The 13,062-nt window shown below is 37.1% G+C and overlaps 1 protein-coding gene across 2 annotated transcripts in view; it reads right to left on the bottom strand.

Annotated features, from left to right (window-relative positions):
* The window catches only part of LOC101037197 (organic anion transporter 7), a 33,431-nt gene extending 21,052 nt beyond the window's left edge, over positions 1–12,379 (bottom strand). The window contains exons 1-5 of one of the 2 annotated variants that reach the window (XM_039471397.2): positions 11,636–12,379; positions 10,858–10,961; positions 8,286–8,440; positions 8,022–8,187; positions 6,335–6,458 (exon numbers count right to left, since the gene is read on the bottom strand). In XM_039471397.2, coding sequence (XP_039327331.1) covers positions 6,335–6,458; positions 8,022–8,187; positions 8,286–8,440; positions 10,858–10,961; positions 11,636–12,037 — 951 coding nt within the window. In that variant the 5' untranslated portion in view covers positions 12,038–12,379. Of the gene's footprint in view, positions 1–6,334; positions 6,459–8,021; positions 8,191–8,285; positions 8,441–10,857; positions 10,962–11,635 lie in introns of both variants that reach the window. The other variant, XM_003920484.4, reaches the window with a different exon arrangement.
* Positions 12,380–13,062: the final 683 nt, after the last annotated feature.

Here is a 13,062-nt window from a genome sequence, read left to right as displayed (position 1 = left end):
TTTATCAGGTCAGGTTTTGTACCTTTAAAAAAATCTGTGACAGGTATGTTCAATTATGGAATGAAGTGTTACAAATTCTGTTGATGGTAGATGTTGAAAGTCACATCCTTTATTCCACTTTTCACAGTAGTAAAAAAAAACTGAAATTTTTGAGCTTCATGTTTCTAAACACTTTAAATATCTCTGAGTTATATGTAATCAGGGCAGAGGAGATGTATATTATTCGCTGGGCTCCCAGACCCATAAGACTGTAGTAATTAATGAATTGATATTGATATAATGTGGAGCAGCTTTAGGCTAGACGCATGTCTAGAGCAGGTGTATTAGGAAACCTATGAGATGGAGATTAAAACAGGACTAAGACTAGACATTTATGAATAATAGTTACAAAATAATAAATCCAAATTTAGGTGACATTAGGTACCTAATCATGTATAAAATCAATTTTTCACACCAAATTTCAACTGCACCTTATAAGCAATGCTCTCTTTTTCCCCCGGGGAACTGAGGGGACCATCAGTTGCCATTTAGTTTAATAATGCATTGTTCTTTTTTTTGTTCCAAAGCTCTTTTATTATTATTTTTTTTTACTTTCCAACTTTTAGTTTGGGGACACAGGTACAGGTTTGTTACATGGGTAAATTATGTGTTATGGGGGTTTGGTGTATAGATTATTTCATCACCAAGTTAATAAGCACAGTACCCAATGGGTAGTTTTTTGATCCTCATCTCCATACCCCCTTCCATCCTCCACCTCAGGTAGGCTCTGGTGTCTATTGTTCTCTTCTTTGTATCTATACAAAGCTCCATTTGGACCAATGTTTAGTTCCTACATATAAGTGAGAACATGTGGTATTTGGGTTTTCTTTCCTGCATTAATCGGCTTAGGATAATGAACTCCATCTCTAGCCATGTTGCTGCAAAGGACAGGATCTCCTTTAATGGCTTCTTAGTATTCCATGATGTTTATGCATCGCATATCCTTTATCCAGTCCACTGTTGATGGGCATTTAGGTTGATTCCATGTCTTTGTTATTGTGAAAAGTACTGTGATGAACCTACATGTGCATGTGCCTTTATAATAGAAAGATTTATATTTTGGAGGGTACATACCTAGTAATAGATTGCTGGGTCAAATGGTAGTTTTGTTTTGAGTTATTTGAGAAATCTTTAATTTCAGACACTGCTTTTCACAGTGTCTGAGCTGATTTACAGATATACATTTCCAACAAGAGTTTTTAAGTGTTTCTTTTTTTTTCCCCTGCAGTCTCACCAGCATCTGCTATTTTTTGACTTTTAAATAATGGCTATTCTGACAGGTGTGAGATTGTATCTTACTGCGGTTTTGATTGATTTTTCTAATGATTAGTGATGTTGAGCATTTTTTTTCATATGTTTGTTGGCTATATGTATGTCTGCTTTTGAAAAGTGTTTGTTTGGCCAGGCACAATGGTTTATGCCTGTAATCCCAGTACTTTGGGAGGCCGAGGTGGGTAGATCACTTGAGGTCAGGAGTTCAAGACCAGCCTGGTCAACATGGTGAAACCCTGTCTCTACTAAAAATACAAAAATTAGCCAGGCATGATGGCACAAACCTGTAATCCCAGCTCCTCAGAAGGCTAAGGCAGGAGAATCGCTTGAAACCTGTAGGTGGAGGCTGCAGTGAGCCAAGACTGTGCCACTGTATTCCAGCCTGGGTGACAGAACGAGACTCCGTTTCAAAAACAAAACAAAACAAAACAAAAAACCCCACAACTGTTTGTTTATGTCCTTTGGCTATTGTTTATGAAGTGTGTGTTCTTTTTTAATTTGTTCAAGTTCCTTATAAATTTTGTATTAGGCCTTTGTTGGATGCACAGTTTGCAAATATTTTCTCCCATTCTATAGGTTGTCTGTTTACACTCTTCATTATTTAACAGAGTGAATAATGAAGAGTGTAAACAGACAACCTACAGAATTATTAACTTCTGTGCAAAAGCTCCTTAGTTTATTTGGTCCCATTTGTTAACTTTTTTTTCTGTGGCAATTGCTTTTGGAGTCTTTGTCATGAAACCTTTGTAAGGGCCTTTTTCCAGAATGATATCTTCTATGTTTCCTTCTAGGATTTTTCCAGTTTTAGATCTTACATTTAAGTCTTTAATCTATCTTGACTTGAGATTTGTATATGGTGAAGGGAAAGTGTTCAGTTTCAATCTTCTGCAGATGGATAGTCAGTTATCACGCCATTGACTGAATAGGGAATCCTTTCCCCATTGCTTGTTTTTGTCAACTTCATTGATGAACAGACGGTTGTAGAGGTATGGCATTATTTCTCAGTGCTTTAACCTGTCCTATTGGCCTATGTGTCTCTTTGTACCAATGCCGTGATATTTTGGTTACTGTGTTCTTGTAGTATGGTTTAAAGTCAGATAGTGTGATACCTACAGCTTTGTTCATTTTGCTTTGGTTATTTCAACTCTTTTTTGGGTTCCATATGAATTTTAAAATAGTTTTCTATAATTCTGTGGAAAGTGTCTTTGGTAGTTTGATAGGAATAGTATTCAATCTGTAAATTGCTTTTGGTGTATGGCCATTTAAACAATATTGATTCTTCCTATCCATGAGCATGGAATGCATTTCCATTTGTTTGTGGTCATCTCTGCTTTCTTTTATCATTGCTTTGCAATTCTTACTGTAGAACTCTTACCTCCCCAGCTAGCTGTATTCTTAGGTATTTTATTATTTTGTGTTTATTGTGAATGAGATTACATTCTTGATTTGGCTCTCAGCTTTAATGATGTCAGTGTATAGAAATGCTACTGATTTTTTGTACATTGATTTTGTATCCTGAAACTTTGCTAAAATTGTTTACCAGATCAAAGAGCTTTTGGGCTACAACTACAGGGATGAGTATGTATAAGATCATATTGTATGTAAAGAGAGATAGTTTGTCATACATAGCTCTTATTATTTTGAGGTACACTCCTTTGGTGCCTAGTTTGTTGGGGGTTTGTAACATGAACGATGCTGAATTTTATTAAAAGCCTTTTCTTTGTCTATTGGGATGATCATGTGTTCTCTGTTTTTAGTCTTGTTTTTGTTTGTTTGTTTTTTCCCTGCTAGATTTTGGTATCAGAATAAATCTAGTCTCATAGAATGAGTTAGGAGTCCCTCTGCCTCAGTTTTCTGGAATAATTTCAGTAGGATTGGTACAAGCTCTTCTTTATATGTCTGGTTGAATTTAGTGGTGAATCCTTGTGGCCCAGGGATTTTTCTGGTTGGTTGGCTTTTTATTACTGATTCAGTTTTGAAACTCATTATTGGTTTATACAGGATTTTAATTTCTTTCTGATTCAATCTTGGGTATTTGAATGTTTACAAGAATTTATCTATTTCTTCCAGGTTTTCTAGTTTGTGTTCATAGAGCTGTTTGTAATAGTCTCTGAGTGTTTTTTGTATTTATGTGTCGGTGGTGGTAATGCCACCTTTATCATTCCTAATTGCATTTATTTGAATCTTCTCTCTTTTCTTCTTTATTGGTTTATCTAATAAAGTCTATCCATCTAATGTGTCCTTTGAAATTACCAATCTTTGGTTTTGTTGATAGTTTGTGTGTGTTTTTCTTTTTACACCTCAATTTCACTCAGTTCAGCTTGGATTTGGTTACTTCTTCTCTTCTGCTAGCTTGAGTTTTGTTTGTGCTTGTTTTTCTAGTTCCAATAGGTTTGAGGTTAGATTGTTAATTTGAGCTCCATTGAACTTTGTGATGTGCGGATTTAGTGCTATAAGTTTTCTTCTTAACGTGTTTAGCTGTGTCCCAGAGAGTCTAGTGTGTTATATCTTTGTTTTCATTAGCTTGAAAGATTTTCTTGATTTCTGTCTTAATTTCTTTACCCAGAAGTCATTCAGGAACAGGTTGTTTAATTTCCATGTAATTTTATGGTTTGGGGAGGTCTTCTTCACGATCTCTCTTTTTATTGTGTTGTGGTCCAAGAGTGTGGTTGATTTAATTTTTTTTTTCTGCAGATTGTTTTATGGCTGATGTGTGGTCGATTTGAGAGTATGTGCCATGTGCAGATAAGAAGATTATATATTCTACTGTTGTTGGGTGGAGTGTTCTGTAGATATCTATTAGGTCTGAGGGAATGTGTTCTTTTTCCAGGTCCATGAGGGGGCATAGCTTTAAGGGCAAGAATTTCCCTGGCACCATGCCGTCCTCCCATCTCTCTCCATCCAGGAGATTCAACGGCCTTATTTTTGAATTTCGAGAGTGCAGAAAGAAACTAAAAGTCAATCACTCCACCTATAATCCCAGCACTTTGGGAGGCCGTGGTGGGTGGATTAAGAGGTCAAGAGATCGAGACCATCCTGGTCAACATGGTGAAACTCTGTCTCTACTAAAAATACAAAAATTAGCTGGGCATGGTGGCACACACCTGTAGTCCCAGCTACTCAGGAGGCTGAGGAAGGAGAATTGCTTGAACCTAGGAGGCAGAGGTTGCGGTGAGCCGAGATCGCGCCATTGCACTCCAGCCTGGGTAACAAGAGTGAAACTCCCTCTCAAAAAAAAAAAAAAAAAAAAAAAAAAAGTCAATCACTCCAGCAGAAGTTCTAAGAAACTCCTTTCAGTGGCCCCAGGGTCTTGGAGAAGATGGGGATTCCTCCCAGGATAAATGTCCATGCCCACACACCTGGCTGGATTTCCCCTCTGGAATCCTCTTCCACACTCTTCGTGGAAGCCTTTCTTCTCTTCTCCTTTCCTTCTCTTTTCTCTACCCAAATAAAATCACCTTTCTGCAACATTTTTGGGGTCTGATATTCACTTTAGGAGCATACAGGGCAGCTGAAGGGGCCCAACTGCTTATTCTTTAAGAGGTTGGAGGTCAAGAACCCAAAACAACCACCGGCATCCAAGAAAAAAACCTGATTACAGGTCCATTTGGCCAAGTGTTGAGTTTAGTTCTTGAACATCTATGTTAGTTTTCTGTGTCTGTAATCTATCTAACACAGCCAGTGGGGTGTTGAGTTCTCCCACTATCGTTGTGTGATTTATCTAAGTCTCTGTAGATTTCTAAGAACTCATTGTATGAATCTCAGTGTTCCAGTGTTGGGTGCATATATATTTAAGATAGTTAAATCTTCTTGTTGAACCCTGGACCATGATATAATTCTCCTTTTGTCTTTTTAAATCACTGTTGGTTTAAAGTCTGTTTTATCTGAAATCAGAATAGCAATGCTTGCTCTTTTTTTGTTTTCCATTTGTTTGTTAGATTTTTCTTTATCTTTTCACTTTGAGCCTATAGGTGTCACTGCATGTGAGATGAGTCTCTGTAAGTCAGTATACAATTGGGTGTGTGTTTTCTTTTAACCCAACTTGCCACTCTGTGTTTTTTAAGTATGATGTTTTACATTTAAGGTTAATATTCATATGTGAGGATATTAACAGGCTTGCTCTTAATCCTCTTGTTTTCAATAAAATGAGAGAAGATGTATTTTTATTGTCCCCAGTAGCATTTTTTCCATTCCTGTATGATTTCCAATATTTGGATTTAAATCTGTCCATTAATTTTCTCTGTCCTAGCAAAAGTTTCATTCACGCTGTTACCTTGACTTATTCTGTTATTCATGATCTAGTACCATTTGTATATACTACATTTTAAAATTAATACTTTATATATGTGCATAACATGGATAATATTTAACTTAAAGGTCCATGGCAATATTTTTCTTTAAGATCTGTGTGGATTGAAATGAGGAAGACTTCCACAGGCATTTCTACTTAGTCATGCTTTAAGAACTTATAGTTGTAATTAAGTAAGTATAATGAAACTCCAGACAAATAGGGATTTAGATTGATGTGGGCACTGTAACATTTCCAAGGAAGAAAGGAATCTGGCATAGGTAGGCCCTCACTGAATAGAGCATGAATGGAAGAATGTATGATTGAATGAACAAATAAGTGAACCTCTTATGTTCTATTCTGTTTGCTCACTAGTCCTTCCTCTGTCTTTACTACCCTGAAAGAGACCCACAGAATAATAAATGAGAAGGAATAAACTAGTTTTGGTGACTTCCTATTACACAGTTAGAATGAGTTTAATGCAAAATCTTTTCAATTGTTAATACTTTGTGCCTTTGCCTCTGTTGAGTGTAATATCTGTGCCCCATCCTTTCAGTAACATCATATTCTCCTTTAACCCAAACAATGTTGAAATCCATTAAAAATGATAGTGAGATGAGACAGCCCATAACCTTATCTGTGTTTCTCTCCTTTTTTCACCTTATGGACACTGGTAAGTATTGATGACAAGTTATGTCTTCCCTACATCCCATATCTCGCTCCTATCCAGCTCACCTCCAAGGTTAGGATGTCTCTGGCATTCTTCATTCCATTCCTGTGTGCAGCCTTTCTAAGTGCCTTTAAGCCTTCCTCTGGTTTGTTGTTGATAATGAGCCATCGAGCAGACTCTAGCAGCCATCTGATCAAGGAAAAGAACAGAGGTGTAGTCGACTTTCACTTGGTCAGTTCTTACATTACTTTTATTAAGATGTCTGTTCCCTCCAAGCTAATATCCACCACTTGTTTGGTTTTACTAGAAAATGTAAACTCGCATTCTCTTGGAAAAATGTGAGATGACTCCTCCATGCAGTACACATTCACTGTTGGGAATGCAGACTTGGAGTCATACTGGCTCCCTTCTTACTCAGCAAATTTATCACGGAGCTCCTTACTCTGCAGCATGAATGACCATCACTTGTACAGATAGATGCCTGCTAAGGTCCTAGTGAGGTCATAACATGTCTATTTGTAATGTGTTCTTTTTCCTAGATAAAGTCCCTAAAATAATTTATGCACGCTTAAGGCCTCATACAACTAGAATCACTCCTGGTCATATCATCTGTGATCAAATCTGGATATATTAACAAATTACATACTTAAATCTTCTTCAGCATTCTCATCTATGTAATGGGGAGAATATTGCCTTGTAGGGTTGTTATGGAGATAAGATAAATGAATGGGTGAGTCTGACGGGGAGTTTGCTTACTTTTCTATCTGAAATCTTCTCTCTGTGTTAAATCTGTAATCATCTCTCAAAGGGGAAGACCAAATAGGTGTCTTTCACTGAACTGGCCTTTTTAAGGGGAGCAGTATAGTTAACCATCTAGAAGTGTTTGCAAAGCTAATAAAGGAAGAAGAAACACTGACAAATGAGGTAAATTATTCATTTTGTCAATAATTTGGAGAAACTATGCAGTTCTTTCTTCAGATAGTTATGAAAGTAGATTTGCTGCCCCCTTTTTTAAAATCCAATATCACCTACAATAATTAAGAAAAAAAATCCCAAACTTCTCCAACACATGTTTTTTTCCAGGGATATGCATACAAACATAGGATACCATGGAAGGTATCTTCTCAAATGTTTTCCTTTCCTGGTGAAAACATTTTTGTAATAATTCTGTTTCAGTAATACTTGTTAAGGTGAGGATAACCAGGGATACTAAGAACTCCCAGGCAATTATTCATTGTTATTCCTCATCTCATGGGTTGCTGGTTTTAGCAAACAAAAACACAGTGGCATGGATACATTTGAATTTCTATTAAGCAGTAAAATTTTTTAGTATAAATATGTCTCATGCAATATTTTGGACATAGTTATATTAAAAATTATTCATCCCTTACCTAAAATTTGAATTTAATGGAACTTCCTACATTTTATTCATTTAAATAAGATACAGAACCCTCAGGTGAATGAAATTTCATATAAACAATAAATAATTTTGAGTAAATTATGTCTCTTACAATATTTGAGATACAATGTTAGAGAAATATTTGTTGGCTACGTTATGAAATTTCATTGATTGTCCTCAGTTTTATCAGGAAACTCCGTGTGTTCTGCTTCTTGAATTGTCCATTAAGCACAGATTATGAGAGGATGTGCTTTCAGGTTTACACAAAAAACAAACAAAATCCAAGTGTCCTAGTTCCATGTACATTCTCATTCCAGGATCTCATTAAGACAAAAGAAGAAACCAACTCATACCTTGAGGTCAGAAAGATCACGAAGTATGGTAGAGACAGTACCAGCTGGAGGATGTGCCAGTCTCGAATGGCAAAAGCCAGGCCTGCCAGGGTCATAAATGCAATACTAGAAGCACACATTGCCAATGGAATTCCCATGGCCTGGAATCTGTATGTTGCCCACTCGACTACTGAAAGAAGAAACAAATAAGGCTTTGGCTTCAAAGGTGAGATTTCAGTTTCAAAGTCACAGTTTGGGAAATGTGGATCCCAAGTGTTTACTTACTTAACATAATAGTGTTTGTAAGGAGGGTTGTTGTAGCAGTCCCAGATAAGAAGCGTAGTGAGCAGTAAATGAGGAAGCTGGGAGCCAAGGCTGAACAAATGCCAACAATGGCGAGCTGGAGGTAACACCATCTGAGAACTAACTTTCTCCCAAACCTGAGAAACAGAGACAGGCCAGATAATGGGAACAACAACAAGTGGGGAAAACTTAGCAAAAAGAAGGCACACTTTGAAACATGAAAGATATTTAACAAGTGAAACTTTGCGTTTGAAACCTTAAAAACTCAATAGCCAATCAATGGTAGATCTCAGACACAAGGTTCCCTGTTTCTAAACAGATACCGAGTAGATCAAAGCTTATTTTCCAATCTTTTAGCTGTATATTTTTGACACCAATTGACACCACATAAGACAGGGTGGAATACTGGACATTTTAACACATCAGAAGTCTCTTATACTAACATGCAATATACTAATAACACAATGTGTGTTTTATATACTTTAGCACAGCAGAGAGTCTGAGCAATGCATAGCCTATAAAGCATCTAAATCTAGATGTAGAAGTCTAGGACAGTGCAGGCTATGACTAAACTGATGTGAAAGGAACATCGATAGAGCAGTACATCAAAGTTGCTGAAGTGTTGCAGGGAAGGGCTAAAAAAAAAAAAGGAATTCAGTGTTTTACTGTTTTCTGGGAAAGGAATCCACTCTGTAGCCAACTTGAGCATTTTAGCCTGTGGTGAGGCAAGATTTCAGCTCTCACCAATGTCATTGGCATTGTATCAGTGTCAAAGGTTTTAGCCACTGCTGGAAAGAGATTAAAAGGAAAAAACAGAAAATTAAGGATTTAAACTATCCCACCCTGCAGATGATATGATCAAGTTGGGAAATTTTAAGGAATCCACAAATTGCTACTAGAACTAACAAGTTTATCAAGTTGGCAGGATGTAAGTTTACTATGGAAAATGTAATTATCTTTACATCTATGTATATAATTTACATGTAAATTATCTTTACATATAAATGAGAAATAAATTTAATAAAAACTGCATGACTTTTTCTATAAACTACAAAACATTGCCAAGGGAAATTAAACAAAAATCTACCTTAATGAAGAGCAATGCTATATTTATAGATCAGAAAATTCAATATTTAAAAATGTCAACCTTACCCAAACTGTTGTTCAGATTTAATGGAATCCCAATAGAAATCTAAAGGAAATTAGATTTCTCTCTTAGTTCTGACTCCAAATATCATAACTTAGTTCCTTGTTTTTGACTTTTACATTGGGGGAACACTATGGTGTGTAATCTTTTTGTTGTTCTTGTGGTACCTAACCAAATGGTTTTGATATTAAATTATCTGATTGCAGACAGTGGTCTATTCATTCCCTTTGCTGTAAAAATACATTATGTAAATATCTGCTTATTTATTAACCTATTTTTAATGAGATTATAGATTATTTCTGATTTTTTGATATCATAAAGAGTTGAGTGAGTTATTTCAAAACAATCAGTTTGATCATAGCCTTCTCTGCATATAATCATGCACTATTTCCTCTTAGGTTTGTGAGAAATCACAAAATCCTTAGATGATCTTGCCTTTCATTTTCAGCTGATTCTCCACTGTCATCTCCTGCCTGGCATTCCCTATCCTTTCTTGTACCACCCTGTGATCCACTAAAATTGGCCTATCTGCATTTTCCCAGGACAGTGTCACAAAGGACTGGGTTACTAACTGTTGGAAATTAACCCTCTGACTTTCAGCTCATTCTGTGTTACATTTCCTGTCATACATTCATGGTTCACATTTTCAGGTGAGATACCAGAAGACATGGTGCTGGTGGAGGGCAAGGGGCACTTCAAGTCCCTCATCACCATCAGGGGAGACATGGTTGGGTGATGGTAATTGTTCTCTGCCATGTCAGAAGACATACAGCAAGGTGAATACCCCAACTGATCACACCACAGACTGTGAGAGTATTATCCTTGGATTACTTACCTTATCTGGTTCTAAAAAGCTGTTTTTGCAAAGACAATAATCAAGTTTCCACACATGATTTTTCAACACACCACCAATGACACCTTCAGATATACCCCAGAGGTTTTAGAGGAATGCATGCTCATTATACTTGGAACGATGTGACAACTGTGCTCTGGGCACAAGCCATCAGCTCACAGTGTCCAGATGGAACTGGACCTGGTATTCTTGGCCAAGGCTGATTCCCATATGATGAAACATCTTCCTTAGTTAACTCTCCTTAATTAACATCTTCCTTAGTTAACACCTTCCCTTAGTTAACTCGCTCATGTTTCTAAACCACATGTTGTGGTACCTTCTCTCTAAACCATGTCCTGAAACACCCCCAGTTCACATGGAGATATCATTTCTGTGTCCTGCACACAGAAAATTTTAAAAATAGCACTCACAACACTGATTAAAACTTTACTTTTCTGTTTGGGGATCAAGGCAACCTCAGGACAGTGTAATTTGCGGTAAGTAATTCCAGATGAAACAATGTTTCATAAGTTGATAAAAATGCCCTTAAAGAGCTGTGATCCATTTGCACTCACCTGTCTGATAAATGACCACCTAGGATGGCTCCCACCATCGTTCCAGCCATGAATACAAATTTAGCTACTGAAGTCAGTGATTGAGAGTCACATACCAGATCCCACTGGAAGAGAAGGAATCCAGCACATCAATGCTTATTACCCCTCAGTGTAACCTGATCAAAACTTCTTAGCATGATCTGCAAGTTTCCTTATAAGTCTCTAACTTCCTCTCCAGATTCCTTTTTCAGCATTACCTGACCTTTATTATTCAGGTCTCAACTTAAATGTAACTTTCTCTCGGAAGACTTTCCTAAACCTGTAGGTTTTAATTTCATACTGAACTGGTTCTTAAACTTGACCACACAGTGCAATCACTTAAGGACCTTTAAAAACTTTTAGATAGCTAGATTTCCCCCTTAGACTTTCTGATATGATTGTTTTAGGGTATACTCTGGGCATGGGGGTTTTCCTCAATTTTCCAGATATTTCTAATTTCCAATGACAGGCTGAGCATTACTGACCTAGCAGAACATTTTAACTTATTACATACAAATGCTTGTTTAAACTTTGGTCTTCCCATAACTTAAAGCATTATAATAGCAGGATGCATTCTACTTTTGAATTCATTACTCAAAATGTGTAGGTGTCAGACATTTAATAAAGAAGCAAATAATATTTGCTGAAAGAATAAAGACTAAACACCTACATGTGACTAAAGGCTGGAAGCATGATTATTACTTGTGTTTTTCTAAACACCCAGGTCATGTTCTCATGAGAGGAAAACAGAGCCTCTTACCTCAGTCACGATGGTGGAAGAAAAGGTGCTTCTGTCGTACACCCAGCCATCCACACAGGGCTCTGTGTCTGGGTCACTTGCATTGGGGAAGGTCCCATTCAGGTGAAGGAGATGCCACTGGGTATGAACAAAGCGACGACACTTCTCTGGCCTCATGTTTGAGTCCAGTGGGATGGAGCTTCTCAAGAGGGCATCCTGACTGAGGGTCCTGGTGTCGTTGTCAGAGACAGTATCATTGTCCAGGATGTGGACCCAGCAGCGATGACCAGGTGTGAATGCAGTGAAGTTATCCAGCACAAAATGAGGGTATGCAAAAATAGTGAAGATTGAGAGAAAAACAGCCTGAACGATCTGGAATCTCCACAGGTCACCGGCTTGACTCAGGAGGTCCTGAAAGGCCATTGAGGCTGAACAGGTGATCCCCAAGTGGAGGCAAAATGACTATATCCAGAGAGGTTCAAAGGGGTAAAATGTTTTCTTTCCCTAAGTCACACTAAGTGTGTGTTGGTCCTGACTCCACTCTCTTCTTAATGGACCATACCTCTGGTCTGCAGCAGGGCCATGGAAACAGTTTCTTCAAGTCATTTTGGGGTCAGATAGGCATCCATTTTCTTTAAAGTCATGTAAGAAATAATATGCTCAGATACTCCCAATCATTTATAGTGCAATGTGTTTAAAGTTCTACTTTTTCATGTCTTTAGTAGCTCCCAAAGTTAGCAACGGACTTTGGTCTGCACATTTGCTGTAAACAAACTAAAATAAACCTGCTATGTGGTATGCGGTCACTCCAGGAAGCATGCTTTTGGAGACTCAAAACTGAAGTGCTTTCTTACTTCTCTGAAAACAATAGAAAGGAAGTGTTTCCTTGTTAAGTACCAATTTTTGATTAAGAGTTAATCTAGAAAATCCAAGTAAAAATAAAGTAGGGGTACTACGGTGCAATCCTTTCATATTGGTGACTGATGTTCTGCTTCGTGTCAAATCATACCACAAATTCACCCTAGAAATATGTTGCTTGAAATGTGGACAGAATAGATGGTGATGAAAAGAAGAGAAGTAAGCTAGTGGTAAGTTCATATGGAGGTTTACTTTTACTGGCTTATTGATTTTTTTTCAGATAGTATTTGTGAAGACCTTTTCTCTTGTTAGTTCCTGAAATAATGTATGTGACAAGTTCAAGGATCTTATAGTTTAGTGAATAAGAGAGAGTACATAAATAATTGCATTCCGATATTATAAATATGATGTGAGATGCACTATGTGCTATGCAAGAATTCGAGACAAAACATGGTAGAAAATGTCACCTTGATTCGGACTAAAAGTTCTATTAAATTTAAACCTCCTTGAAGTATAATTCATTTATCATACAATTTATTCTTTTAAAGTAGAATCACCACTATATCATTACAGAACATTTTAATCACCAC

Source organism: Saimiri boliviensis, chromosome 6 (assembly GCF_048565385.1).
Source record: "Saimiri boliviensis isolate mSaiBol1 chromosome 6, mSaiBol1.pri, whole genome shotgun sequence".
Taxonomy (NCBI): Eukaryota; Metazoa; Chordata; class Mammalia; order Primates; family Cebidae; genus Saimiri; species Saimiri boliviensis.
This window is presented reverse-complemented; position numbering and strand designations above follow the sequence as displayed.